The 24,747-nt window shown below is 41.1% G+C and overlaps 1 protein-coding gene across 13 annotated transcripts in view; it reads left to right on the plus strand.

Annotated features, from left to right (window-relative positions):
- Positions 1-24,747, plus strand: part of CNOT2 (CCR4-NOT transcription complex subunit 2) — a 170,296-nt gene that overhangs the window by 129,522 nt on the left and 16,027 nt on the right. For all 13 annotated transcript variants that reach the window (XM_033951311.1, XM_033951318.1, XM_033951310.1 and 10 more), the window contains 2 exons: positions 9,721-9,782; positions 9,884-9,933. In XM_033951311.1, coding sequence (XP_033807202.1) covers positions 9,721-9,782; positions 9,884-9,933 — 112 coding nt within the window. The remainder of the gene's footprint in view (positions 1-9,720; positions 9,783-9,883; positions 9,934-24,747) is intronic.

Genomic DNA, 24,747 nt, shown 5'->3' on the forward strand with positions numbered 1-24,747 from the left:
AGCACCTTTGTAAAAGGAGCCCATAGTACATTTAAAAATAGAATGAATCAATACTGACAAAACATTATAACTAGACAAATTACAGAACCCCTTGTTTTTATAATGATGTACGTTTTTATTTTTTTTATTTTTATGTACTATTACATTGTAAACCGCTTAGATATTTGATTAAGAGGTCTAAAACATCTCTTAATAAACTTTAAACTTGAATTAATATAGTATAACATACTCATTTGACATATTATAATTTTAAGATAAGAACCCCCCCCCCTTAAAACAAGAATCTTTTATAATGACAGCGTTTTGCTGAAGGAAATTCAAATAGTCTAGCTGCACGCTGGATACCTAAATTCCATAGATCACAACCCAAAAGGGGTTGTGGCCATGGGAGGAGCACGGATGGATCTGGGGTGTTCTCAAAAGATGTGTGCAGTGTTTCAGAATTCTGGGGATCCATATCCAATTTGTGTGCTAGGATTTATAACCAGGTTTCAGATGGTGTTAAGTCCTTGTGCCCAAAGTCAGCTAGGCACAATTCTATAATGGTTGGAACCCCTTTTTTTTTTTTTTAGAATAGCACCAAGTGCTGATTTTTCCCAGCATTGTTTATTGAATCCTCCCTGCGTGCCTTACAGAACCTTGCTCAGATAATGGGCAAAATCCAGTACTGGAGTACAGGTGAGCCAAAAACACAGTTAAAATATAATAATTCTCTATTCAAAAATAGATCAAATATAAACTGCAAAAACAAGAGGCAGAAAGTATATAGAATCAGTAAATCCCCTTGTAAGCCAGAATAGAGGGAGAGTGTGAGTTTCTGTGTTAGGAGTTACCACTCAGAGAAATGGACATTGAGGTCATGGTGGATTAGACATCAACCTTTTCAGCTCAATGGGCAGCAGCAGTGAGAAAAAGCCAACAAAATATTAGGAATTATTTGGAGAGGACTAGAGGATGAAACTGAGGGTACGGAATCATAAATCTATGATGTGACCATTCCTTGTGTAGTAGGTGCTGTTTTGGTTACTCCCATCTCGAAAAAGATTTTAGACGAGACATATAAAGCAAGGCAACAAAAAAGGATAATGGGGATGGAATTGTTCTTTTGTGAAGAAAGGTGTCCTTAGCATGGAGAAGGAGTGAATGAGACAGAGTTTATAAATCCCTGAGTGATGTGGAAGAGGTTAGCAGGGAATGCTTATTTACATTCCATTCCATTCCATTAGAGATTTCTATTTCGCCATTACCTTGCAGTTCAAGGCGGATTACAAAAGAATTATCCAAGAAGTATTACAACAAGAACTTACAAAAAAAAAAAAAAATTGGTCATTTTCAAAAGGATAAGAAATGGGTAAAGTTATTTGTTTGGGGTAGTTGGTTTTAGTAAGAGGTGGAGTTTGAGACTTGCAGTATTATTTCTTTTTTCAGAGTTTTCTTGAGGAGTATGGTCTTTATTTCTTTTCTAAAAGTCTTGTAGTGGAGGGATGCCATCAGTAGATTGGCGATTTGGTTGTCTAGTTTGGCTGCTTGAGTGGCTTTCAAATAGTGCTAAAACTAGAAAATATGCCATGAAACTGCTAGCAGAATTAAAACTAATTTGAGAAATACCTTTTCAGTCGGCATACCTTAATCTGAGGAATACAGTCAAGGCTTGTAATATAGTGAAGAGAAGGCCTCTTAGATGCTGGACTTAATGGAGAATGACCTGCCTTAATATATTATTATGATGACTTCAGACAAAGTGCAGGTCTCTGAGAAACTAACACCGCAAGACTCGTCCCGATTCTCTGAAGCAACCCGTTCTACGCTTCAATTCCTCTGGAAATGGCCAGATAACTCCTTTTGTAATCCGCCTTGAGCCGCAAGGTAATGGCGTAATAGAAATCACTAATGTAATGTAATTAAATACAAACTGTAATTTAGGAACACGCGGTGCAGGAAATGTCTGTTCAAATAATAATAATAATAACTTTATTTTTCTATACTGCCATAATCTTACGACTTCTAGGCGGTTCACAATAAAGAGAGCTGTACAATCAGCGAATTACAATCTTAAAGACCAATGAATTACAATCTTAACAATCAGCAAACTACAATATAATATTAACATGTTACAGTGAAGGGGCTGGGTGATTATGTGCAACCTTCTTTGCCACCCCTAATTGTTAAGAATGTTTCTAGATTAGCTGCTAGAGCATTAGAAAACATCGAATCTAATTCAAGGATGTTTTGACTGCAAAATCCCAAAGGTCCTGAATGATTTGCAAAATTATAAGCCCACAGTACAATGTAGACCAAAACAATAAAAATTATAATCAACAGAAAAAAAAAATACAATACCATTATGTAACATGATTGCTGTTCCAGGGCAGTAAGTGTAATTTCCTAATTGCCCATGCCTAAAAAAGTATAGAAAATGTCTTATTTCCATAAAACTTTGGGCTCCTTTTACTAAGGCGTGCTACGTTTTTAGCATGCGCTAAACGAAAAATACTAACACAAGCTCTTGGGAGGTGTTAGCACGCACTAAATCCGTTAGCGCACCTTAGTAAAAGGAACCCTTTGTTTTTGTGACCAGAATAATCAAATTTTGCAATTTACCTGTTTAAAATGTGAAAACACCAAATTTCCATCTTTTTATTCTTATAGTCATAAAAAGCAACATATAGAAACATAGAAACATGACAGCAGATAAAGGCCAAATGGCCCACCTAGTCTGCCCATCCACAGTAACCATTATCTTTTTCTCTCTCCAAGAGATCCCACGTGCCTATCCCAGGCCCTCTTGAATTCAGACACAATCTCTGTCTCCACCACCTCTTCCGGGAGACTGTTCCACGCATCTACCACCCTTTCTGGAAAAAACTATTTCCTTAGATTACTCCGGAGCCTATCACCTCTTAACTTCATCCTACTCCCTCTCATTGCAGAGTTTCCTTTCAAATGAAAGAGACTCAACTCATGCTCAACGTCTCTATCATATCTCCCCTCTCCCCCAAAGTATACAGATTGAGATCTTTAAGTCTGTCCCCATAGGCCTTATGATGAAGACCGCATACCATTTTAGTAGCCTTCTTCTAGACCGACTCCATCCTTTTTATATCTTTTTGAACAACGGCCTCCACAGAAAATTTAAAAATGAGTAGTTTTTTTGAGATTTGCAATTATATTGTAAGTCATTTTCACAAATCAGCTGCCAGAAGTAATCTCCCATCATGTTCTTATTATATTGTCCTTGATAGCTACATTCGAAGTCTAGTATATCCTGATGGAAGTGCTCACCTTGCTCCTCTGAGTATGCTCCCATATTCTCCTTAAATGTCTTGAGAGACATCCTACAGTCCATTCTACTATAATTCTTCCTCAAATTTTCAACAAACTCCATGTAGTTTTTGACCTTGTGATTTGCCCATGAAGCCCCAAACCACTGTGACAAAGCTTTCTCCTTCCTAGTTAACTTCTCTACAACCTATTGACCACAACCACAGACTACAAAACCTTCAAAAAAGAAATAAAAACCCTTCTATTCAAAAAACACATAAAACCGAACTAACACAATCATTAATGTCCCAAGCATCACCTGCAACTACTACATATGTACCTCCAATATCATGACAACTCAGATGTAATCCTTAGCAACTCAAAGAAATGTACAAACTACTCCCTAAATACTTCTAATCTCCGGACAATCCATTTGTAATCCGCCTTGAACCGCAAGGTAATGGCGGAATAGAAATCCCTTATGTAATGTAATGTAGCTTCTTGGGAATTTCCTTGCACTCCAGGATCTTTTTTATCTGTTGTCCAACGAAGACACCAGCTTTGACCTTTGCCTCAGACAGATTAGGAAAGATGTCTCAAAGGTACTTGAAGGCTGTCAACTCCTTATGTAGAGCTCTGACAGATTGTTTTATTAGGCCCAATTTGATGTGCAGTGGTGGCATTGGCACCTTCCGAGGGTCCACCACTGTTTCCCATCTGATGTTTCTCCCCACAAAGAACTCAGTCCGTTGTGGCCAGTCCTGCCTTTAATACACTTCCCCTCTGTATTCGCGGAGATAGGGGATCAGCATGGCCGTGAATACAGAAAACCCGTGAATAACTTTTATGTATGTTGTTCACGGTTTTTCTGTAAAAAGCCCTAAAAAAGACACAAAACCGCAAATAACCTTACCTGTTCCTATGAAGAAAGTGTCGCGATTTTCTCTGTACAACGCTGAGAGGATTGATTCTCTCTGTGCATCGCTGGGAGGATCGATTTTTCTCTGTGCATTGCTGGGAGCAGCGACTTCCTGTGACATACATTTGGGGGCGGAGCCTGCACACGAAAACCCTTGAATAACTGAAATCGCAAATACAGAGGGGGAAGTGTAGTACACCTTTGTAGTGTAGTACACCCTGCTGTCCCAAAGGTAGAGATAGCAGGGAAACTTTGTAAATCTGCTTTGGAGACCCATTAGGAATGCCACCATTTTGAAGTCTCTGATGACCTCCTGGCCATACTCATAATAATAATAATAGTTTATTTTTGTATACCGCCAAACCATCAGTTCTTGGCGGTTTACATAGTAAATTACAAAGTATTTACGATACAAAGTCAGATAACAGTGTCTTATAAAAGGAAATAACACAATTCAATAAAAGATACTAACTGACAAAGTACAACCCTTACTCATCATACTTTAAGGCGCCTAGTAAGGTCTTGATGCTGTTGTAATCGTCCTTGAGGTGCACTGAATGAGCCAGAAGAAGAGATAAGAACATAAGCAGTGCCTCCGCCGGGTCAGACCATAGGTCCATCCTGCCCAGCAGTCCGCTCCCGCGGCGGCCCAAACAGGTCACGACCTGTCTGAATCACCAGAAGGGGCTCACTTGCCACCTTGGTTTCTCATTGAAGTCCTATCTTCCCATCGAAGTCCTAACCCTCCGGTCTTGCACATGCACGACCTGATTGGGTTTCTATACTTATTACCTGGTTAGCTTTCTATACTTGTGTTACATCCCAGCACCTCTCTCAGTATCCCACGATCCCTTTATCCCTCAGAAATCCGTCCAATCCCTGTTTGAATCCCTGTACCGTACTCTGCCTGATCACTTCCTCCGGTAGCGCATTCCAAGTGTCCACGACCCTTTGTGTGAAAAAAAACTTCCTTGCATTTGATTTGAACCTATCTCCCTTCAGTTTCTCCGAATGCCCCCTCGTACCTGTTGTCCCCTTCAGCCTGAAGAATCTGTCCCTATCCACCCTCTCTATGCCCCTCATGATCTTGAAGGTCTCTATCATATCTCCCCTGAGCTCCCCTAGATACTCCCGTTTTGGAGCAGCACAGCTTTGATTCTTCTGGATGAGCTGTCAATGAAGAGACACCTCTCTTTCTGGTTATAGGCAATTCCAATTGCCTCAAACAGACTGGCCACATTGTGGCAGAAGATGAGCCCATCTTGATGAGTGAAGAAGGTGGAAAAAGCTTGTTGACGCTTCCTCTGATCTGTGAATTGCATACTTTCATTCAGTAAGTTCCACTGCTTGAGCCTAGACATCAGAAGGACCCCTAAATTTACTCTGCTTGGAAACAATCTGGAATGTTCTTCAAGAAAGGTAAATTTGAAAACATCAATGTCCTGGTCACAAAAGCAAAGTTTGAGGGGACTGATAGACATTTTCTATACTTTTGTAGCATAGGTGATGAAGTAAGAACACTTATTGCCCAGAAACAAAAAAAAATTGTTACATAAATTTAAGATTGAACAATTATACAGACAAAAAGGAAGTAGAGTTGAACAAAGGACTTCCAAGCAATAGCAAAGGATTCCTCCGAGGTTTATTAGCAAATTCAAACCGATTCAACATGGCACAGCATTTCTGCGCTAAAAAGCACCTGCTTCAGGGGTCAGTATACTAGTGTAGAGGAAAGATGGAGATCGAAAACATCAAATATGTGTGTTGTAAGGAGGAGAAATGATGCCCGAATTATCAAGCAGGAACGTCTACAGCTCAAAACATATGGTGCTGCAACTTCAGAAATTGTAATCAAAAGGTGGGGGAAATGTTTTTGATCTCCATCTTTCTTCTACTGTGTATTGACCCCTGAAGCAAGCGCTTTTTAGCGCTGAAACATAGTCTCTTATTGGGTCTGTTTGAATTTGTGAATAAACATACCTCTGTGGAATCCTTTGCTCCTACTTTGAAGTCCTTTGTTCAACCCTACTTTCTTTTTGTGACTTTTGTTCCATGGGGCTAAGGAGTACAATTATGCTGGTAGTTTTTTTAAAAAAAGATAAATCTTCTATTTCTTTCCTAAAAAAATGATTTGAATAATCTAGCTTAAGTGCCAAAGGTAGCTCTTTCCAAGCTGAAACAGAAAAATTATAAACTTTCCAGTGTTTGCTATATTGCAAATCAATAGGAGATATATACAGGTCCATATTTATGGGGGTTAGAGGTGCAGCGCCCTCACAAATACCATAACTTTCTCCCTCCATATTCATGGGCATCGATTTAAGATGCAAGCTCTTTAGTTTCCAAAGTACTTGCAAAGTCAATTTATGTAACTTGAATCTTTAGATCGGTAGCACTACGAGACTTAGGCTTTGTAGCCATACTGCATGTAATCGAACAGATGATGTCACTCGGGGGAGGGGTGGACTCCTCTGTCCTGGGCCTGACCACGCTCAGCTGTTCCTCGGAGAATGAAATCCCAACAAGCCGACACGGGGAGATTTTATACATGTAAAGAGTGCAGTTTTTTTCCCCTCTTGGGAACACTTTCAATAGCACTACGAGCCTTATGCTTTGTAGCCTTATTGCACATAATCCAACGTGAACAAAGTTGCTAATATTGCGAGTTGATGTGATCACTGCAAGATGAAACCACAGGAGTGAGGCTGCTTTATTTGGAGACAAAAGAGAGTTGCATTCTAAAAGCAGCGGATTCTAAAATACTGCAGATTTCTTTAGTGAATTCTAACTTTTTAACTTGCAGTACTTATGGCTGCAAAATATTCACATTTAATTATTGATGTAACACTTGCGAATAACTGAAGTTGCAAATGCTGAACCAGCGAATATGGAGGGAGCTCTGTATATTATTGAAAGAAGAAGAAGCAAATTTCAATTGATTAACCAAAGAATCAGGGGCATAATCATAAATAACTTTATGAATAAAACAGAGAACTTTGAACATTACTTTGGCCTGAATAGGAAGCCAGTGGAGTGTATTCAACAGTGGGGACACACTCAAATTTGGTGCAATGAAAAATCATTCTTGCTTCTGTATTTTGAAGCAGTTGTAATGTAGTCATTAACTTCTGTGGAAGACCCAAATATATGCAGACCAGTGGTCCATCTAGCCCTGAATTTTGTCTTCACTGAAGCCAATCCAAGTCACAAGTACCTGGCAAAAACCCAACTAGTAGCAGCATTCAGTGCCACCAGTCCAGGGCAAGTAGTGGCTTCCCCCATGTCTCAACAGCAGTTTATAGACTTTTCCTCCAGGAACTTGTCCAAACTTTTTTTTAAAACCAGTTACATTAAGTGCTCATACCACATCCTATGGCAATGCATTCCAGAGCTTAACTATATTTCCTCCTATTGGTTTTAAAAGTATTACTCTGTAACTTCATCAAATGTCCCCCTAGTCTTTGATGCTTACCTGGGGCAATGGAGCGTTAAGTGACTTGTCCAGGGTCAGAAGGAGCAGTGTGGGCTTGAACCTGCCACCTCAGGCTGCTGACGCTGCAGCCCTAACTACTGCCTCTCTGATATATACAGATTTAGCACATTAATAACGCCAAATCTTGAACACCGATTTTAAAAACTAATCGCGAATAATGTGATTACCTGATCTGCTGCTCCAATGTTGTCTCCGCCTTTATGCACTGGCAGTAGAGCCTTTATGCACAGTGAACCAGGCCATTTCCTGGTACTTGGAAGAACTGTGTGGAAAGAGGCATAAGCTCCTTGCACGCTTTCTTTGAGCATGCTTGGTTCTGCCCAGTCATGAGTGTGAATGGACAGCTATAGACAGCAGCAAGCAGGATTCCTTTTGTTAGCCCATAGAGTATATGAGATTTAATTATTTATTCATTTTTCTCTACCGTTCTCCCAGGGGAGCTCAGAACGGTTTACATGAATTTATTTAGGCATTCAAGCATTTTTCCCTGTTTGTCCCGACGGGCTCACAGTCTATGCATGCAACTCATTGGCAGTGACCTTGCTTGCTATACATATTTCAGTGCCCTTAATATCTCTGACTTGAAGATTTCCTGGATTTTTTTTTTTTATTTGGTATGTGAGAAGGTGACAACAAATGTCGTTTCAAGCCTAAAGCTAGAATATCTGATCAATGGAGCTCTTTAAGTTTAATGTATAGTTAGTTTGATAAAAAGATATATAAATATCTTATAAGAGAAAAAGATATCTATCTTATAAGTGATATCTTTTTATTGGACTAACTATATATTAAACTTAAAAGCTCAGTATGGGGTCCTTTTACTAAGGTGCGCTAGCCGTTTTAGCGTGCGCTAAATATTAGCATGTGCTAAATGCTAACAAGTCCGTTATAGCCTATGGATGCATTAGCGTTTAGCAAGTAGCATGCCTTAGTAAAAGGACCCCTATATCATTATATATATCTATATCACTTTATTTATATATATACACCGTATTTTCATGCATATAACGCGCGGGAACACACGCGTATACTGCGCATGCTGCTATAACCTCCCGCCACCCCCGTTTACTCCCTCTTCTGGCCTGCGAACCGGCATCCTCCCCCCCCGCTTGCGTCACCCCCCCTCCCCCACGATCCTACATCCCCCCCAGCACCGCAAAGACATCGCTTACCCGATTGGGCACCGGCACCAGCACCAATGCACAGGATGTGCCAGTGCCCGAAAATCCTCCCTCGCCTGGGCTGGGCGGTGCGAGGGAGATCCTCCCTCTTCCCTGTGCTGGGCTGGTCTGGGCTTTGAGCATTTGCGCATGCTCAAAGCCTTCTGGTCTCGCTCTCTCCGAGATTCTCAGATTCAGAATCTCGGAGAGAGCGAGACCAGAAGGCTTTGAGCAAGCGCAAATGCTCAAAGCCCAGCCCAGCCCAGCCCAGGTGAGGGAGGATCTTCGGGCACTGGCACGTCCTGTGCATTGGTGCTGGTGCCGGTGCCCAATCGGGTAAGTGATGTCTTTGCGGTGCGGGGGGGATGTAGGATCGCGGGGGAGGGAGGGGTGACACAAGCGGGGGGCAGGATGCCGGTTCCCAGGGGGGATGCTGGATCGCAATGAGAAAAAAAAAATTGTATAACGCGCTCACACTTATAACGCACATGGTTATACTCGGTTTGTAAAATCGTGTATAACGTGCGCGTTATATGCGTGACAATACGGTATATAGATATAGATATATATAGAGAGAGAGATCTTTTTATCAGACTAACTATATATTAAACTTAAAAGCTCCATTGATCAGATATTCCAGCTATTATATATATATATATATATTTTAATTATTATTGGCATTTATTTCCAAACTTATAAGTGAAAACAACAATTTTATTGCTTGAATAATAAAAAAAGAAATTGCATATTCTTTTTAATGACTGCAGTCATAAATGTTTTTATTTTTTGAGGAATTACTTTGTGAGTTGCCCATTTGAAGGGTTTTTATTTTTTTGAGGGTTTTTTTTTTTTTATACTATAAGTCTCTCAACCTTTTTTCCCCCTAGAAATCTCTATCCAAAATTTGCATCACCTTGGGCATCTTCACCTTGTCGACCTCAAGATATTGGTAGGGGAGAGCATTTATATTATGTTATGTGGTAATATTTGTCAGTGGCAAAGAACTGTGTGGCTTAACTAATTCAGAATCATTCTTTTTCCTTTATTAAGACTTCCACGTTCCTTCGGAATACTTAACAAACATTCACATTAGGGATAAGGTGAGTGTACATTACTCTTCCTGATAGTAGATACATAGATTATAGCTGCATGGCTTTGTAGAGTGTTTTGGTTTAAGAAAATGTTCAATAACCTTTTACCAATTAAAAAATGTCCCACTTTTCTCCAAGATCCTAAGTGGGCAACAGTCAATGCAATATGCTTTATTTTAATAGTTTACACAAATTAAGGAAGAAACAATAGTGCTTTTGGCTCATCGACTTAATGCTTCATTTAAATATTTGAGGTTTGTCCCAAAAAACAAACAGGCAAGCAGTCTGCTAGCTCCAGAAGGAGGAAAATTGTCAAAGCAGACATGGTGGATTGAAGACAGAGGGGTCCTTTTACTAAGGCGTCCTAGCCATTTTAGCGCAAGCTAAATCAGCTTGTGTGCCTTAGTAAAAGGACCCAGAATTTGTTAGTAATTGAAATAAAAGTTTGCCTGACGTGGCTGTTTTTTTGCCCTGTATAGGCTGCATCAGAGGCAAAATGTAACTGTAAAAACACATAAAATATAGATAGTACATAATAAAACCCAAATTAATATAAAACCAAATCATAAAACATCAAAAGAAATAATGGTTTATTGTTTCTTGATATACTGTATATCAATTTTCCAGCATATGGGTCAATGCGGTGTACTAATGCTACATTTAAAATATAAAATATTTCCTCTTATTGTTGTGATTCCCTCAGGAGATAATCAGCCCTCATAATGTGGACTTGTTTATATGTTTATGTTTATTTAAAATTTGATATACCGCTCCTTCATTTAAATACTTTTAAGTTTGGTGTACTTTTCCTTGTATATTTTTGTAACTGCCTGAAGTTGTTATATGTTGTAACAAATGAATAAATTTATAAATACAAATAAAATAAGCGAAACGGTAAAATTTCACATCCAGAACACACAAAGATAACAGATTTATTTCACTTGATATACCGCTAATATAGAAAAGCAATCCAAGCGGTTTACAATAACAATATTAAAAAAAAACCATTTCAAAAAGGAACTATCAAATTTAATAGGAAAGGTCCCCCCAAATAAATTTTTTCTAATTAATGACATGGAAAACTAAAGTTTATTGTCCTAATAGCAAAGGTCCCCCCAAATAAATTTTTTCTAATTAATGACATGGAAAACTAAAGTTTATTGTCCTAATAGCAAAGGTCCCCCCAAAGAAATTTTTTCTAATTAATGACATGGAAAACTAAAGTTTATTGTCCTAATAGCAAAGGTCCCCCCAAAGAAATTTTTTCTAATTAATGACATGGAAAACTAAAGTTTATTGTCCTAATAGCAAAGGTCCCCCCAAAGAAATTTTTTCTAATTAATGACATGGAAAACTAAAGTTTATTGTCCTAATTTGGAATGTGAGAACCACAAAGGAGCGCATTCCATATCCTTAGTGTGTAGTACATTGGCTCTTAAATCTGTCCTACCAGTTGGGTTTTCAAGATATCCCTAATGAATATGCATGAGGCAGATTTGCATATAATAGAGGTGACAGGAATGCAAATCTGCCTCATGCATATTCATTAGGGATATCTGGGTGTCCCGCAGGAGAGATTTAAGAACCACTGGTGTGGTAGATTCATGTCACCATTAGCCATTACTGTAATAGTGAAAATATAGAAGTCTTTTTTTCTAAGCTGCAGAAAAAAGTGGTCTTAGCGCTCCCTTACATGGGTGTTTTCTACATGCTAAAGCAACTTTTTATTGCAGCTGGAAAATGGACAGTTTTCCATTTCCCGATTTAATGACCATGTTGCTAATGTTTAGAAACCAAAAATCAAACCACCAGCATACATACTATTTAATTACTAATATACTAGCAATTTTTCTGTGCTCAGATATAACTTATAGTTGAAACCTTTGTGTGGGTCACGCCCACCATTAGGTGTCTCGTCTCTGTCATTGCACATATCTTCATAAATAACATGAATAGACTACATTCAAAATGTATGAAATAAAGACCCTGAGCACTTATAAGGGAGATAAGGAGATCTTTTGAGCATCCATACAAAGCTAAGTGCAAGTCTTACTATTCACTTATTTATGAAGATATGTGCAATGACTGAGAGATGACCTAATGGTCTCAACTATAAGATCTCTGAGCACACTGGTGGTTTGATTTTTGATTTCTAAACAGATGTTCTGTGCACCAGTTGTAGGTGAATAATTTCCCTTGTCTAGGTAGCATACAGGTGTTAACAAATTGTTCCCGTCCTTACAAACTCTGTCCCCACCCCATCCCCATGAACTCTGGCCCCTGTCCCGCAAACTCTGGCTCTGTCCCCGCGGACTCTGTCTGATCCCATCCGCTGAAACCTTGAATATTTTTGATTTTATATTGAAATAATTTTATTAAAGTATAAAAAGTAACAATATTCTGTACAACTGTCATTTTATAAATCACAAATACAGAAAGGGATCAACAAAACCTGTCTCCCCTTAAAATATCCACTCCACTATCAGGAAAATGGAATGCTACATAGAAAATTCATCCTAACAGAATACCTCGGTCACACACACAGCACCGTTGATCGGTTAACTCTTATTCAAGGTATATGCCAGCAGCAGGGAGGGAGGGAAGCCAGCTGGAGCTGCCGGATCCATGAGCGAGATGGGTAAGCTGGAGCCGCTGTACCTGCAAGCGAGGGGGGTGGGGGTTGGCTGGGCTGGGCTGGGCTGGAGCCACCAGACCTGTGAAGGGAGAGGGATGGAGTTGTGTTCCTGGTGGATTCCCCACGGGATCAAAGCCAATATATCAAGTCCCTTTCCCTTGTAACATCTTAGAGTTCAATCTTTTGTGCTTTAGAGATCTCCCTCCTATAGAAAGTATGTCCAACCTCTATGAAGACAGTAGTGATCCAAACAGGAGCTGCTGTGTCAATGGTTTTTTTTTTGTACAGAAACCTTATAGATGCAATTTGTATTGCAATGTGTCTAGTGGTCCTGAACTGTAAGGTTTTGCATCTGAACCTACAAGTTGCCTGCAGAAAACTGTCAAGCATGTTTTCAACCTCACTTCCTTCCCAGGTTGCTGCTCCTGTCCCCCCCTACCTAGTTTGTTTTCTGCAAAGAAGTTTCTGAGAAGTGTTTCTGATCTGCTCTGCGGTTTTATTATTTTGGGGCATTTTTTCTCAGTATTTGTTTGGAGGCTTGGTGCCAGAAGTTTCCACTTGTTGGGATCTCTTGCTTGGGAAACGACACAGACTCGCGCAGCGGAAGTCTGCTGCTATCACGATCGGCCCCTTGGGGACACCTAGCAAGCCAGTCTTCTGGTATTTTTTTATTGTTCAAGGGCTGTCTCCTGTGTAGCTGCTCACATCCCTGATTTATTCAGGAGCTTGAGCACAGGCTGTTCGGGTTTCTGCTCGGCCGAGATTAATAGTGGGCCAGCCGAATGGTCCTCCCTCCCTTTCATGCTGAGGTTTTCTGGAGGTTGAGGCTCAGTCTGACTTCTGTCCAACTAGCAGCCCAAAGACCAGGTTCGTGCAGCGATTCTATGAGGTAGATCTCTTCCTATGCTGAAGCAGGCAGGTACCACATAGCACAGTGAGTAAGGCTATTAATATCTTCAAAAGTCAATTTTGAAGGTTTCTACAAACAGAGCCTAGCTCCTCCCCTTTAAAACCCCTTTCTCTATATTTTTTGTCCATCCGGTAGGTCTTCACGGTCTGTTTTTTTGGTGTGATTTTCCTAGCAGCGGCCATCTTGGATTTTAAACAAATTTTTTTTTTCTAAAGCTTCTGTCTGCCTCAAAACACCTTGATTTTACTTCAGATCAATAGGGATTGACCCCTCATGTTTTTTAATCTCTATATCATGGCAGGTTTGCAATGGATGGCAGGCCGAGGAGCGTCCATGTCCCTTATGCATCGGAGTGCACAGGGGAGGGGCGGGAGCCTCGGGCTCAGGCTCCTCCAAGTTCTCCAGAACTGGGGATCTATAGGAAGTGCATTCCCAGGGGAAGAGACCCTTTCCAGAGCCATCCCAAGGTGCACTGACCAATTGCAGATGCTTGGGGGCAGCGGAGCCCAGGGGGTCCCTACCAGGGTCCTCAAGATGCCCAGAACAAGGCTTCACCCCAGATTTTGTGAGCGTCATGTAGAACTCTATTTGAACTGCTGAGGGTCTTCAGCATCTGCTTGCAGTGCACAGAAGCAGTAACCCAGGAGAACTCCCTTCAGCAGGTGTTCTGGCCAATTGTGGACACAGGCTTGGACCAGGAGAATCAGTCTGATATAGACAGAGAGGATGGAAAGTCTCTGATTTCGTGCATTATTGTTCCAGGATGAAGTTTTTCTGGCAGAGTGCTTTGATGCTGAAGAACGGCTGTCAGAAAGTGGCAGTGGCCCAGGACCAGGGGAATGATCCCATGGTGTGCCGGTTTTTCAACGCCTCTGCACTTTCCAGCATTATTTCTTTTTTGCTGAGAGAACTGAAACTGGAAGTTTCTCCAGCTCCTTCGTCTCAGTGCTCAGTTATGAGCAGCTCTGTTGCTCAGTCAGTGTGCTTTCCTTCGCTTCCAGACAACACAAAGTTGGTAACAGACCATTGGGAGTCTCCAGAGGGGTCCCTGCGGGTAGCTAAGGCTACAGCCAAGCTTTACCTGATGGCTTCAGATATACAGTTGTTATTTGTTCAGTCGAAGGTGGATTTGCTGGTGGTACAAGTCACCAAATGCACTTTTCTGACTAATGAGGACGGTGTGGTGATAAAGATTTGCAGGACTATGAAGTAGACTTGCCCCTGAAGAGGCAATTTGAAGCTTTAGCGTTGGGGATTAAGGCAGCAGCTGCGCCTTCCTTTGTGGCACTTGTTTGCCACACATAACTGTCTCGAGCATCAGTTCTGGAAAATGACGAGGATCCCCAAATGCTCCTATCTGGGGTGAATTATATAGCAGATGCTCTATGTGATCTCATCAGAGTTGTGAGCATGGTGTTGGGCAATGTGATCTCCACTCGGTGGATGCTCTGGATTAGACAGTAGGCAGGAGATTCTGCCTTTAAAGCCACATTGAGCAGGCTCCCCTTTAAGGGGCAGATGCTATTTGACAAGGGCCTGGATGGCCTAATGGCAAACGTTGCAGACTGTCACCCCAAGGCCTTACTAGACAGGAAACCCGGATGGCTCAGGATCCAGGAAGGTGTAATTTTTGAGGTTCTCAGATTCCATTCTGCAGCAAGCCAAGCAACCCAGCGGTTCTTTCAGGGATCATGTCAGAGGAGGAAGGAGACAGCAGGCCCCAGACCACTTTGTAGATGGATGGATGGCCAACCAAAGAGAGTCCTCAGAGTCAGGGCAATGGTGCAAAGGCTACTGGACCTTCATGCCATAGAGTCAGTCCCAGACACTGAATTGGGCTCAGGAAGAAACTCCAAAGAGAGGTTTAGAAGACTGGAGACCAATTCTAGACCTCAAGTCTGTTAATGTGGCTCTGAAGGTGCTATACTTCCACATGAAGATTGTTCGGTCAGTCATAGCGGCAGTAGCACCGGGGGAATTCCTTGCTTCCCTCGACTTGATGGAAACCTATCTCCACATTCCCATTTTCCCAGCCCACAGAAGGTACTTGTGGTTCCATGTACTGGACCAGCATTTCCAGTTCTCGGCGCTCCCCTTTGGCCTAGCAGCTGTGCCTCACACCTTTACCAAGGCAATGGTGGTGATGGTGGCAAAGTACCTCTGCAAGGCTGGGATCTAAGTGCACCCGTACTTGGACAATTGGCTCATCAGAGCTTCATTCAAGGAGGAAGGCAAACAAGCAGTTTCAAGAGTGGTACAGCTCCTCTAAGACTTGGGATGGATCGTCAACTTCAAGACGAGCCATCTGGAACTGACTCAGTGTATGTAGTCTCCCATGGTGTGGCACTACCTACAAGTCTTAGGATCGATGGCAGCAGCCATAGAAGTGGTCTCTTTGGTGAGAGCACACATGAGACCCCTCCAGGGCTCTCTCCTCTCTTGCTGGTCTCCTCAGATGGACTTACTTCAGCAACCACTTCTATGGTTGCCAGTAGCAAAAAGCAGCATGTGGTGGTGGCTGCAGACAACTGTCCTCTCCAGGAGTTTGCCTCTTCGCATTTCCTCCTGGCAGACATTTACGACTAATGCCAGCTTTTATGGCGGGGAGAGGGGGGGGTCATTGCAACAGTCACCCAGTGCAGGGTCGTTGGATGCTGGCTCAACAGAAGTGGTCCATAAATCACCAGGAATTTGGAGCCATATGACTAGTGCTTCAGGTGCTGGAGAAGTCTCTGGAAGGCAAGGCAGTCAGTCTTCTCAGACAATGCAACAGTGGTGGCCTGTGTCAATAGGCAAGGAGGCATCAGAAGCACCCTATTGCGCCTAGAAGTTCAACTCATCTTCTGGTGGGCGGAAGCTCATTTGCAGGCTCTCTTGGCCGCATACTTATTGGGAAAAGAAAATATGCAGGCTCATTTTCTCAGTCGGCAGACTCTCGACCCCGGGGAATGGTCTCTGTTCCCCCTTGCATTCAGCGCCATAGTGAGGGCTTCCACAAATGGATCCGAAGGCCTGGGCAGTAAACCCAAAGACGATCCATTTCTGCAGTTGGAGACACGATCCCGGAAGCACAGGATTGGATGTGTTGATCCAACTGTAACTGGAGAAAGCTCTTATACATGTTTCCCCCATGGCCCATGCTCGGTCGAGTCATTTGCAGGATTTCGAGGCATTCAGTGTTGGTAGTCTTAGTGGAACCTATTGACTCCACAGGCTGTGTCTGTGGACCTAATCCGTTTCCAGGGGGCCTCAGGCTGCCAGTTCAAGCAGACCTTCTTACTCAGAGTTCAGTTTCTATAGAGAATCCAGAACACTTTGGGCTTATGGCATGGCTGTAGTGCAAGGGGTATTCAGATGTATTTCCTCAGAACTAAGAGGCCATCCACGGTGGCAGCCTATTCTAAGACCGGGAAGTCCTTTCAGCGCTGGTGCACTGTGAAAGGTGCAGAATCTGTCTGAGCTCTGATTTCGGTAGTCTTGGATTTTTTGCAGGAGAGACTTCAGAAAGTGCAGATATCAGGCCTTTCCTGTTTCCAAACACGGGGGTCAGAGGCTCCCTGATACCCAGATGTCACTTGTTTCATTAAAGGGGTGCCTTGTGCCTTCCCCTTTTCCCTTCCTGGAATCTTAACACCGTCTCGATGGATTTCTGTATAAGCTCTTGCAGAAGACTTCCCTTCTTGGTGGCGATTACATCAGGAAATGAATCTCTGAGTTGCAAACTCTTTCCTGCAGGGAGCCATTCCTCAAGATTACTGAAACAGGGATCTCCTTACATATGGGTCCATCCTTCTTACCAAAGATTGTCTCAGCCTTCAACATTAATCAGGAATTCCATCTGCCCACTATCTCTCCTATGGGGTCAAAGAAAAAAGATAGGGCATTGCATTTGCTGAATGTCAAGTGTGCTCTTCTTCGGCACCTCAAAGTTACCAATGAGTTTCATGTATCAGATCATCTCTTTGTCCTGACCAGTCATGCGACGAAAGGGAAGCCGGCATCTAAAGCCTTGATTTCCAGTTGGATCAAGGTGTCCAATTCCTCCATGTATGTGGGCTGCAATAAGCAGCCACTGAGCGCATTGAAAGCTCACTCCAACAGAGGAGTTGCTGTCTCTTGACTAGGGTTGTCTCGTCGGAGATTTGTAGAGGGCTACATGGTCTACCCTACATACCTTCACTAGGTTCTACAGGGTGGATGTAGCAGCCAGGAAGGATGCCGCTTTCGAGTCCTCCATCCTGAAAGCAGGCTTTTTGGCCACGCTCTAAATTCTGGAGACTGCTTTGATATGTCCCTACGGTTCAGGACCACTAGACACACTGCACTAGAAAGAAAGATTAGGTTCTTACCTTGATAATCTTCTTTCTTTTAGATGTATCTGGTGATCCTAAAGCCCCACCCTGAATGTGGGCTTCGCCTGCCGTCTGCCTTGGAATCAGTCTAGTGCTGGAGAAATATTTGCCTTTCAGGAGAGCTGAAAAAAGAAAAAGAGAATGCTCCAGACAGTGTATATAGTCTGCTTCAAGTCTCTGCTAGATAGCGGGACATGCGAGTAGCCACATGCTCTATATAAACTTGGTGCTGGTTGCACACGTTTTTATATCAGTTTTGTAGCAGCTGTTTGAATGTTATAATGTTTATTGGTAATGTTAGTACAATTCTGTTCTGCTCTGTAACAATCGGGGATTCCTCCCCGTTTCCCTCTTTCCAGCATTACAGTGCTGCTTGATTGTTTTAGTACAGACTAAGACCCATATTCTTAAACTCACCATGCCTTTAACAATCAGTGCTAAACCAGTGTCGAAGTATTTCAGCTAGTGATGTCCAAAATGGCTAATCACGGTCTTTTCCGTGGTTTATAGCAGCCTCCCATAATTGTATGTAAGTGGATTACAATGAGCTCATCAGTATTAAAATGAGCACTCCGACCAATGCCCAGATGATGCACAAAATGAAGTGCCGGCCTTTAATGATCCCAAATTAGCGACAGGTCAGGAGGTGCTGGTAGCATTGAAATGCGTGTGTTAGAATTTATTTATTTAATTTTCTGTACCGTTCTCCCAGAACGGTTTACATGAATTTATTCAGGTACTCCAGCATTTTTCCCTATCTATCTAATGTACCTGGGGCAATGGGGGGGATTAAGTGACTTGCCCAGGGTCACAAGGAGCAGCGTGGGTTTGAACCCACAACCTGAGAGTACTGAGGCTGTAGTTTTAACCACTGCACCACACTCTCCACATATACCAGCAGGTCTGGGCTGCTGATTATATGTGTAAAGAGTGTGCATCTCATGTGTGTGTTAAAGGCGCATCTTAAGCGTGTCCATTAAAAGTGTATACAGGCTGGTCTGTGGCTGCTGATTGCATATGTCTGCCGAAGCAGTGTAGAAAAAAGCATATATATCTTGCGTTTTCACATTTGCACGGTTTGTTGTTAGTTCTCCACCCCTCCCCTCTTATGACGTGCACCAATGATATGCTACAAAAAGGCATGCCTATGATTGACAATCGTGCATCCCTGCAACGTAGCTATTCTGCGCATGTGTCAGTTGCTTTCTCTTATGACTGATCAGATGGCATTATGGTGAATCTCCGCGAAACTCATTTGCACATGAAGTTGTTTGAACATCGATTGCCGTTTTCAAATCGAACAATTTATCAGCACCACAGAGACCCACAGGATTTTAACGGTGATTTTAGATCATCCTGCTCTGAGGGGACAGCAGGTAGAGTTGAAAACATGATTGATAGTTTTCTGCAAGCAATTTGCGGGTTCAGATGCAAACCCCCTACAGTTCAGGATCACTAGACACATCTACAAGAAAGAAGATTATCGAGGTAAGAACCTAATCTTTCTTTATAGTTAAATTTTTTCATACAAATTAGAAAATCAGTTAACTCCTAATAAATTTGATTTAAAAACAAATCAGTATTGACTGTGCCACTGTGTATGTAGCATGAACTCTTTGAAGGACCAGAATTAAAAATTAAAATGGAGAAGCTACCTAGAAATTGTTTTGGCTTTTCTCTGTTCTTTGATTAAATTCTCCCTCCACCCCTCCCTTTAGGGAATAATGCAAATCTCAGATCTAGAGGGGTCACATAAGTGCCAGTACCCTAAAAGAGAGAGGGTAGAACCGGACATATATCAAGTTCATCTACATAGGTTTTGTTTTTTGTTTTTACTTAAAAAATCTTTTTTTCCCCAAAGGTCTGTCTAAAACCATACATACAGAACAGCAAGTCCTTTTGGCACAATTGAAGTGTTCCCAGCTGATAAAGTGAGCTTTTATCCTGAAGGGAGCACACTCCATTTTCTGAATCATTGCTTTTTCATGATTCACAAGGTAGACATGGGGAAAGCCACTCTTTATTCCTGAGGCTAAGCAGAATGGACTCTATCTGCTTTTGGGATCCTGCCAAAATGTTTCAGCACTTTCATATTTTTGCGAGAAATAGTTGGGGCGGGAGAAGTGGTAAGAGAATGTGTCGTAGTCAGTCAGGCAAGCCAGCTCACCTGTGGAAAAATGATATAATTTGCTTTTGGGATATTTAATAGATAGTGTTTAAAAAAATAAAAGTGCAGAAACCTTTTGAAGATCCCTTGTACTTCTGACCTGGATTGGCTATTATTGGAAATAGGATACTAATATGGCAGTTCTTTTGTTCTTAAGTGCTATCCCAAGCAGAGGCTGGGAAGAGACAATTTTTGTTTCGTTATCCTCATATTAAACCAAGAAAACCAATCCTGAAATATTTCCTTACATGTGAGGGAGAAAGCTCTCTAAGCAGATCCATGCATAGCTGTTACTTAGCTCTTCTTAGACAGCAGCCCTTCTTACTTCCATATTCATTCTCCAGTGAAAGCACCTTGCTCATTTTGTCTTTGCACCCTAAGGGCAAATCTCTTCTGGATTGATTCGCTCCCTGTTTGTTTCCAAGACTTGGACTGAGTTTTTTACTGTCCTGAACCCAACTTCAATGACTCGGGTCAGCAAGTTCACTCACTCTGATCTGTAAACTTACTGAGTTTGCTTCTACAGTAACTTGGTCACCTGCGGTTTTTTTCGGCTGCCTCTTTGTAAAGTACATAAGAACATACAAATAGCCTTACTGGGTTAGACCAATGGTCCATCAAGCCCAGTAGTCCATTCTCACAGCCAGTCCAGGTCACTAGTTACTGGCCAAAACCCAAGGTGTACCAGTATTCCATGCTACCAATACAGGGCAAGCAGTGGCTTCCCCCATGTCTTTCTCAATAACAGACTATGGACTTTTCCTCCAGGAACTTGTCCAAACCTTTCTTAAAACCAGCTATGCTATCCGCTCTTACCACATCCTCTGGCAATGCGTTCCAGATCTTAACTATTCTCTGAGTGAAAAAATTTCTTCCTATTGGTTTTAAAAGTATTTCTGTGTAACTTCATCGAGTGTCCCCTAGTCTTTGCAATTTTTGATGTAGTGAAAAATCTATCCACTTGTACCTGTTCTACTCCACTCAGGATTTTGTAGACTTCAAAATCTCCCCTCAGCCGTCTCTTTTCTAAGCTGAAGAGCCCTAACCATTTTCATCTTTCCTCATACGAGAGGAGTTCCATCCCTTTTATCATCTTGGTCGCTCTTCTTTGAACCTTTTCTAGCGCCACTATATCTTTCTTGAGATAAGGAGACCAGAATTGAATGCAATACTCCAAATGAGCTCTGTTCTGTCATATATCATCCTCTTCAGTCTATCTTAAGAGTTTATTTGGCCAAACTTGTGATGGCAAGTTTTGCATGAAAGTAAACTCTCATCCCTAGGGTGTAGAAATTCATCTTCCTCTGTTGTACCATTTAGCACTTCTGGCAATGAAGGTCAACAAACAAGTTGTAGGTGATATCCCAGTTATTATAATCCAATAACGTGCAACTTGTTAACCTTTATTTGTACAAACCCATTTAGTTTTCCTGGATCCTGCCAATTAAATTTTGTGCCTTTGGAGTTCCAACTATTATATTTAATAATTTCTTTCTACCTCTTCATTGTTTCAGAATCCAAGTCAGGGAAATTAAAGATCTTCTACTATAGTTCTCATACATTAGCTGATTTTTTTTAAATTCTGTGCTAGTAATTCTTTCATGGTTGTGAACAGGGCTGTGGAGTCGGTAGATAAATGTTCCGACTCCGACTCCTCAGTTTTTTGTACTTCAGACTCCGACTCCAGGTACCCGAAATTTCCTCCGACTCCTCGACTCCAACTCCACAGCACTGGTTAATTTTCAGATCGTTAAAATGGAATATCAAGTTGAGAGAAATGAGCATTTTCGACACCACCTTCTTTTTGCTTTTAATCAAGGTTCTAAGGCCGCAGAAGCTGCTCGCAACATTTGTGCTGTGTATATAGTGGGTGCTATAGCTGAAAGAATCACTCGTGATTGGTATGCCAAGTTCAAAAATGGAGTCGGTAGATAAATGTTCCGACTCCGACTCCTCAGTTTTTTGTACTTCAGACTCCGACTCCAGGTACCCGAAATTGACTCCGACTCCACAGCCCTGGTTGTGAAACCAGAGCAGTTAGAGATGCTAAACCAGCTTGTTAGTTTGAGGAAATGTAAAAGCTATCATGGCCATGAACAGATTAGAAAAAATGGATCTAGCATTAATTAGAACAGGTGTATTCCATTAAGTTGCAGTCCCACCAGGAGTACTTAGGCTCTCTAAAAGGATTGCAATTGGCTTTTAAAGATCTGATTTACGTTTTAATGTTTTGATTGTGATTATAATAAAACAAGCTATTACAATGCCTGAGACTGTTAAGTACAAGGTAATAAACATCAAAAGTAGATGTTCTGAGGCCTTGCTGGAGTTATTGTTATTACATGCATTTGTGTCAGGCCCAGATGGTGGATTTTATATATGTGGGCTTAAATTTTAAAGGTGTATGCTGATGTTTTTTAGACTGTGTGGCAGCAGCAGGTTTCCTTACTGAGAGCAGATTGGATTTCCGCTGTTGGGCCAGGCATTTTTGGTTTTATTTTTTTATGTACAGTCAAACCTTGGTTTGCGAGCATAATTCGTTCCAGAAGCATGCTTGTAATCCAAAGTACTCGTATATCAAAGCGAATTTCCCCAGAGGAAATAATGGAACCTCAGACGATTCGTTCCACAACCCAAAAACTTAGTACTCATATTGCAAGACCTCGCTCATTTAGAACAGCCACTACACTCCTGTAGCATCAGCGAGAGAAGAACCATTGGCTCAGTTGTGATGATGCGACACATGTATACTGTATGTACTTGTATGTATTGCAAGACCTCGCTCATTTAGAACAGTCACTACAGTCCCGCAGCGTCAGAGAGAGGACCATCGGCTCAGTTGTGATGTGTGTATACTGTATGTGCTTGTATTGCAAGACATTGTTTGTATATCAGGTTAAAATTTAATCAAATGTTTTGCTTGTCTTGCAAAACGCTTGCAAACCAAGTTACTTGCAATCCAATTTGTATTGGTTATTTGACTGTTTATGGGGTTTGTTTTTTTTTTTAATTATTTATATATCATTATTCCTCTGTTGTAAATCTCTTAGGTTGGTCTTAAAATGTCAGATTATTTCTTGCTTTATAATAACAGCTACTTGCTTAGGTGTAGTCTCTCAATGAGCCTGTTTGATTCTGTAGCTTGCTATCATCTAGAAAGTAATTCACAAACAACTTTCTCATGAATATAGAATAGTAGTGTAAATCAGCAATCGCATGTCTTAAGTTTGGTGCGACAACTTCCACATGCTCTATAGCAGTTATAAATGTTTTTCCCAATAGGTGATGGGGATAATAATATTGAACAATTATTGTAGGCATACATGGGTAAGATTGAGGAATGGATGGGAGAACAAAATCTCAAATTAAATGTAGATAAAACTGAAATAATGTTTGTAGGAAAGTCAGATTATCAGTGGCCTACAGAGGTGAAAGTTATTGATGATATTCTTTCTGTGCACGAGCCATTGACTATTTTGGGCGTAAGACTTGATTCAGGCTTAACAATGAACTTACAGGTAACTAAGAGCATTCAGACATGTTTTGCACAAATGCACTTGTTGAACCGTTTGAAACCAATGCTTGCACCATATGATTTTCGAACTGTTGTTCAGGCCATGGTCTTCTCATGACTTGATTATTGCAGTGCTTTATACCTTGGGATAATAAAGGCAAGATGCAGAGCACTGCGGATTATACAGAATACAGCAGCACGCTTGATCATGGGTGTGTCTAACTAAATATGATCGCATTTTACCATATCTCAAAACATTACATTGGCTTCCGGTCGCCTTTAGAGTCCAATATAAAGCAGTGATGATTTGTCATCAATTTCTGTATGAAATATCCCAGAACTACTTAAAAGTAATATTCTCAGTTATACATCAAAAAGATCTTTGCGTTCTGAGAGTTTAGCTTTACTGAAGACGTCCGTGAATCCAAGACTAGTTGAGTCTAGTAAAAGGACCTTCTGTTGGGCAGGAGTTAAGTTATGGAACTCCTTGGTGGGTCAGATACGAAATTGCTGTGAAAAGAGTAGGTTCAGAAAATTATTAAAGATACAGCTATTCGTAGATACCTTTTTTTAGGTATTTCCGCTAAAACTGATGAATTATCTATGATCTCTACTATCCTCACCATGGTATTTTCCAGAGGATTGGATGTATACTCATTTTATTACATGTGTGTTTCATTATGTATATGTTTTTATTCTGTGTTTATTTTAATATTGTGTATGTAAATTATGTAAATCGTTTAGTTCTAAACGGTATATGAATTTTTAAAAATAAATAATAATAAATATGGATAAATAATAAATAAATAATAATAAATTTGGATTCTGTAGAGCATGTGCCAACATAGTTCAAATACTCGTGACCCACCTATACGCTGCCCATATCAACACTCCATTTTCAGATGCGCACTAAATGAAATGATATGTTAAGTTTGTGGAATAGAGGTCCTAGTTCAACCAGTTAAGGACCAATTAAGTTACACATGTTAATGATGGTAGTCTATGATTGCAGGTACAGTTTCTAGAATGAAGCTCATAATTGAAGGGAAAAAAGAGGAAAAGTTGGAACTAGGCGAAAAACCTCCTAGGAAGAACAAATATGGAATTTTAATGTAGGGGTGGACAAAAAGAAGTTTGTCACACTGAAAGGTTTCTAAACTTTAAGCAAAATGTAACATTATACAAAGTGAATCTTAGTAAACACATGATAGTTTTTAATTATGTAATTTATTTGAGGAACAAATC

The sequence above is a fragment of the Geotrypetes seraphini genome, chromosome 7 (genome assembly GCF_902459505.1).
Source record: "Geotrypetes seraphini chromosome 7, aGeoSer1.1, whole genome shotgun sequence".
Taxonomy (NCBI): domain Eukaryota; kingdom Metazoa; phylum Chordata; class Amphibia; order Gymnophiona; family Dermophiidae; genus Geotrypetes; species Geotrypetes seraphini.